General features: G+C 33.6%; 1 protein-coding gene across 1 annotated transcript in view; it reads right to left on the reverse strand.

Moving 5' to 3' along the window:
- LOC113493834 (limbic system-associated membrane protein-like) overlaps positions 1 to 5,894 on the reverse strand; it is a 48,996-nt gene extending 43,102 nt beyond the window's left edge. The window contains exon 1 of the mRNA XM_026871864.1: positions 5,613 to 5,894. Coding sequence (XP_026727665.1) covers positions 5,613 to 5,685 — 73 coding nt within the window. The 5' untranslated portion in view covers positions 5,686 to 5,894. The remainder of the gene's footprint in view (positions 1 to 5,612) is intronic.
- Positions 5,895 to 6,499: the final 605 nt, after the last annotated feature.

The following is a 6,499-nucleotide window of genomic DNA, read 5'->3' on the forward strand; positions in this document are numbered from 1 at the left end:
CATCAGGATTCCGCGAATTGATTTCACCAGAGGGTCCACCAAAAGGAAAACAAAAAGGGATCGTGCGAAAAGCTGCTTCGCCTTTACCAATGATATGGGTGTTTTATCATGACTACGATTGCACTGTGAACTACACAAAAGAAGAAGAAAACAAATCAAGAGTAGCTCTACACTTTACGTCACGTCGAGTCGCCAGTTCTATTAGACTAGAAAATATTCACAATTTTCTTCAATGTGCGCTCTGTTTGCCTGTACATATGAACTGTATAGGCAAAACTGTAAGGTAGTTCATATTTGCTTAAAGCAGTCCAACAGAGCAGCTTAGCAGCCTAGATATGTTTTCAAGGGTGTCAAACGTAGTCTACATCTACGGCCTACGGGTTCTTTAAAAACCCTGACACCAGGTTCATATCAACAATGCAAAACGCAGAAGAATAATATATATGGACAGCATAACATTTCGATTAAAAAAAGTTCCAATAACAATGGATGGTAATTGAGTATTAATGTCAATCAAATTTAAAAGATAAGCTCTTGAATTCTTTTCGGTAATTAATGGACGAACGGCGCTGAAAGATTTAAAATTGTTTGGTGGGTTTTGAATGGAATCGATAATTATATGCCGGTTTTGTATAGGTGTATCATCGATTACCAAACATTATAGTTCTGAATATTACTTGAAAATGGACACCAAAATTAAAATGATTTATAATTACATCATTTTTTGCCTATAGTTCGTTCAAAGTTGAAGGCAATTTTGCAAACAAAACTGTAAAAGCTGCTTTCTTCCACTTAAGATACAGTCACAGTTTAAAAGAGTATTCAACTGAAAAGATAATGCCAAACAGTATCAAATCAACTTGGAACTGACAGCCATTTTGGTCTCCAAACTTCACGTCCAGACATTCGTCACAACCCCTTCGCAAACCATTATTATTCACAACTCCCGAACCATCAAAGTAATCAATTCCATTCAATAATTAACTCTGGAACAACTTGTAAGCTATATTAAACCTTGTAACTTCGGAACAAAGTTAAAATTTCGGTGTCGATAGGCTATCGTTGATGAGGTGACTTAGTGCCAAACTCTCTTTGTTATTGCTAACCTAGTTTTGAAGTTTGATATTTTACAGGTAATTAGCTGGGAGACTTCGCTGGAGGGAAGCCAAGACTGGAGTGTTCTGGGAAAGTTTTCCTTTTTTCCCGCTGATTCTTTGCGGAATGAAAAATGTTCCTCAAATGTAATGAACAGAGCGACAGGTGTATATGTCAGGCTTTTAGGAGATAAGTAAACTCCAATTGTACGCACAAAATGCTGTAAGATAAGCAGGCTTTTTCGGAAATTCTGTATCAAGGAAAAATGCGGAAACTGAGGGTTGAAATTTTCCCTCAAACACACAAATAAACAATGAACTTTCAAACAGGTTTGAACAGCGTTATCTTATGCGTAGGTCAGTTAGGCGAAAGTTTTGTCGAATTCTTTTTTCTCAACAAACGAAAAACTACTGAAAGTAATTATATATTGAACCGCACTGTAAACTTTAATACAATTTTGTTGCCGACTAAAAATTTTTCTTCGAAGTTCCGTTTTATTTTTAGAACTCACTGTCACAAAATATAACCTAATCATGCAGCTATTTATGGTACTCGAGTATTCGACTATATTCGTTTATAAATAAGAGCGATAAAAGAAAAGTCAAGAAAAGCCAGTAAAACAACAATAAAATAAGTTATATAAAAATGGCTGCGGTGTGAGGGGGTGCCGAGACTGTTCGCACCTGTCACCGAATGCTAATGCATGGGTTTCACACAAAAAAGCCTTTATAAATGTTAGGGACCGTATACATTCTACTCTTGCCTTAATTGTATAGTTTGATCAAATTTTAGAGACAAATGACCCAGCAAATTTTGTTTTGCTTTGGTCTAGATAAAAAAAGAACATTATATATGAATGAGCAAAAACATTTAGGATTATGAAAAATAGATGTTGTCCGATTCTCAGACTTACCCAATATGCACACAAAATGTTATGAGAATCGGTCGAGCGTTTTCGGAGGAGCTCAATTTCGTACACAAGAATTTAGATATAGGACTAGCTGGGATAGGTTTTCAAGAAAACTTGGAACAGAGTAGCTTTATTTTCTAAATATAAATACGGTATAGAAGCCTTAGTCCTGTTGTGAAAAAGAAAAAAAGTTCTCTTTTCTCTCTCTTTTAGATATTTCGTGGAAATATTGATGGTTTCGAAGACGTTTTCAGTCAAATACCGCTTATAGTTGTACCGTAGTACAAACGAGAAGCGATTAAGCAATATCATCAGGATGGCCACATTTCTATCTGCCTGTATTTATTGCTCTATTGCATAGAACACAAGTTAGTAGAAGGAAATGTCTGTACACGTATACCTCTGCCGCAGTAGGAAGAGGAAATATACAATGTGGTAACGGATTTATTTTAAGTACTTTTCTGGTAATTGTTACGACCTCCTTTTCTAGCCAAGTAATATTTGTATGATCGTATCGTGTTCGTAAAAAACGCTAAAATGTTAGTAGAAAATGGTTAATCACGAAACTTGGTCATGTCATTTTGAAGTGAAGTATGGATTTCGTGCGTTTTGGACTATGGGTATCTATCATCTGTTTTTGTTAATTCATGTTGCACTCAATATATTTGAACACGGCATAAAAACTTAAACAGATCTATAACCGTGGCCGTATTATCAAACTAAAGTACCTACATCAATTCCGAATGAGAACGTATGTCGACTTTTATTGTTTTTTTCTGGCCAAAACCATTTAAACTATTACCTAAAATTTTTAGCAGGCTACAAAGAGCGACAAAAGTCGCACATAGAATTAGATAAAGTAATCTTGCTCAATGGCAATTATAATATTTTAGATATTTGACAGACGACTAAAAACGAAAATCAGAGAGCAAATCCAAAGTCGTCATCAACTCTTAATAATGACACTAACCTAACCAGAGTTCCACTTCCATCAACTTCTCTACATTCTGTGCTCTTAACCACCAATAACCATCGCTACCTGTCATCCTTGCTTGTGAAATATAGCGGCTACGTGAAACTGTATCGAACGACAGTCTTTTAACGCAATAACCTATAAAATCCTTTTAAAAGATATTGCAAGATGTTATTTTTTTAATTTTTGAGAGAGCTTGCGATTTATTTGTTGTAATCGGTTGGTTAAGCGTATTACTGATAAACATATTTCACTTTTCTTTCATTTTATTACATGTTTACCTTCAATTTTGCAACTGACTTTTTACATGACGTCGTCCTTTCTTCGTCGTCTAGACCGACTAACGCATTATTTAATTCAGACAGCAATAACAATTTAAATACAAGCTTTCAAAATAACAACCTAACATCAAAAAAAAATTACATTGTCCAACTTCGGAAAGCCAGCACGGTCCTTAAAACCGCCTTAACATTTCGCAATGGTTTGCATGATTTATTCCTCCGTACTATTTGCTCGGTAGATTCCGTCAGGCGTTTTACCGCGTAACTGGGGATTGAACCATTTATTGTTGTTCGGCACTCGTGCTTTCACATTTATTGAGCAAACAAAGGAGAGAGTGGTGGGCTTGTTTTATTTTCTACCACTCTAATACTTTTGTTTGTTGTAGTGATAAACTGACAAAGATAGATGGGAGCTAAATGGATCAATCTAATCTAAAATAGAACACGAGGTATAGGTATATGTTGAGGTATGTAGGTAATGATTATTAGAAACACAATTTAGTAAATTTTGCGATTCATTTGTTGGGATACTTTTCCCTTTTTCGTTGGATATACATGTGCGAAACATTTTTTTTAATATTTTAACATTTATTCTGAAATTCGAAGTGAAGATACCTTGATCGAAATTTATTTTATTTATTCGGTCCATAAGTTTTGGACAAATAGTCTTCCTAACAGACTACTTTTCAAAATATAATAAGTCGAACGAATATTTTTTGAAAACTCATTAATATTAGTTATTAACAGTTTAATTTCTGTTATAGAGGTTAAGTTTATTTTTTGATACCTAGAAAGTATGTATAAAATTACACAATATTAAAATGCAATCTTCTTTTTTATCGTCATGACACAGATTGTATTTGAAAGGTAAACCATGTTTTCACAATATAACCCACGCTTAGATTTATTTTTGTCAATACTATATTTTCCGGGGTTGTAAATATATATGATAAGTGCGTTTAAAAATAAACCCTTAAAACAAAAAACGTGTTTTTTTCCAGAATAACCGAAAATAAACATATACTATGAGTTTTTATGAGATACACCAAGGTGAAAGACGAACGGAGTCGACACATGACTAGACGGACGGACAGCATAGAATTAGTCATAGAACTTTTACCCTTACCGTTTGTGTACCCCAACCACTGTTGTGAAACCCAAAATATTTTTATACCAAATAAAAGGTAAATTTTTAGCAAGTACCAAAAAGCTATATTTCATTTCTCTATTCCCAACATCACGGAAACTATGAGAGCAAAATCGCCGGGTTCCGCTTGTATAAAATAAAGATATATCAATTTCTACATATGTATGTGAAAACCTATTCATTTGTCATGTTTGATATATTATAATCACAAAGTTTTATAAGGCACGACTAATTAAAAATTGATACTTTTTCGTCTTTGGACTAATAATTAAATGAAAAAGCCTAACTGTCTTTTGTGACGTCGAGTTTTTTTTTGAGTTTTCTACGGAATTCGATTTCATTTTTGAACAAAAGTGTCTTGTAGTTTCTAATATAGTAACACAGATGCGGAACAAGTGTTCGTGGATCACAAAGCTTATCAAAGACGAGGATCGAACTCGCGACACGTCACACAGCGGGTTTGGTGACCTCAACCACTCGGCTATCTCAGTCAAAACATTGAAACAGACTTTTGTTTCTGGCCTTATACAAGCACATCAGCAGCTACTTTAATAATTCTACCAAAACCCAGAAATTATTCACTTATAACCAAGCGTCGGTTTAATACTAATTAATAAGGCTCCACTCAGTTATGAGTAAGTTGTATATGCTTAAAGTTAATAAGATATGAATTTTAACTGCCGGCCCAAAAGCTTGGCGCTAATGAATAAGTTGCTGGGCTTTTACTGCGGCAGACGAAAATACGGCTGAGATTACTTTGAGAGGCAGGTTACATTATATTTTAAATCTTGGTACTCCGAAAAATGAGATTCTGCTTTTTTTTTATTTAAGGATTTGAATTAGAATTTTCCAACCGATTTGAATGAAATTTTATTTTTCTATGTTCCAATTCGAAACTTAAATAAGTGTACAAAATACTGAGTAATTCTTGAAAGGTTTAAAATCTTTTCTATTTAGTCAGTGGTATGCCTTTTAAATTAGTTTAAGAAATAAAAACTTCTTCCTTTTGAAAAATGTCAAGTATTTCAATGGTTATGTATCGGGTACGTTTATGGTTGTGTTTTTTACAAATGAGACGTTTTAGCAAGCAAAATATGACACACAATAGCCTATACGCCTCAATTCCCATTTGAAAAAAGTCTCAAAAAAAATCTTCCCTTTTATTTTCTCATACAAAAAAGTGTCTACACATGAAAAAAACCTTACCTTTTAAAGCCATAGTAGGTAACAATGCCAGGGCCTGCAGCATTGACCAAAAATATGTTTTTCCGTTCTTCATTCCGTCTCCATAAACTATTCACACGGTTTCACCCAAAACAGTACATTGTACGATATCACTCGGTCCGTTCATTTAATTTGGCTAACATTCATTTAATTTGTCTAGAGCACGTTTAATTTATTTATTTACATTGGCTTCAATGAAAGGGGAAACGATTATTCCTACTGCTATTAGCTTTATGGATAGGCCTGAAATGATGTTATAATTTTTAATCTCTGTTGAGTATTCAGTCTGTGGTATGTTTTTAGTCAAGTTATGCATATTTATATACAGGCAATAAATAACAAAACATTGATGACTTCACAAAGCTGTATATTAATATGATTAAAAACTCTTTATTAATTATGAGAGTACACGTTATTTCATTTCAATTGATACTTTCAGACCAGAAATAAAATAGAGATTTGGAATAACCCTTTGTTCAGTCAATTTTAATAGTTATCACAATATCTTTGATCCAATCGTTGTTTATAAATTTGCTGATTCCATATCAAATCAAATCAAATCAAAATGTTTATTTGCATTTATTGTGAAGTTCAAATTATAAACACTACAGCAAAATTGAAGAACAAAGTATGAACATCAAACAATGGAACCCCAAGTGCCCCGAAAAGTTAAATTGCGTCTGTACCCACTAACTTAATTGGAAAATAAGACAGAACATTTCCAACTATCGCTCGAGGCGAAATGTTTTCTCTATATTATAAGAAAGAACTTTCTTCTCTTTGCAGATAAACAAGCTAAAACATATTTGAAATATATTTTTTTCAAAGGCAACGGTGGATAGATCCGTCTAATTACTCACACAGAAACC

This window comes from Trichoplusia ni, chromosome 5, assembly GCF_003590095.1.
Source record: "Trichoplusia ni isolate ovarian cell line Hi5 chromosome 5, tn1, whole genome shotgun sequence".
NCBI classification, from domain to species: domain Eukaryota; kingdom Metazoa; phylum Arthropoda; class Insecta; order Lepidoptera; family Noctuidae; genus Trichoplusia; species Trichoplusia ni.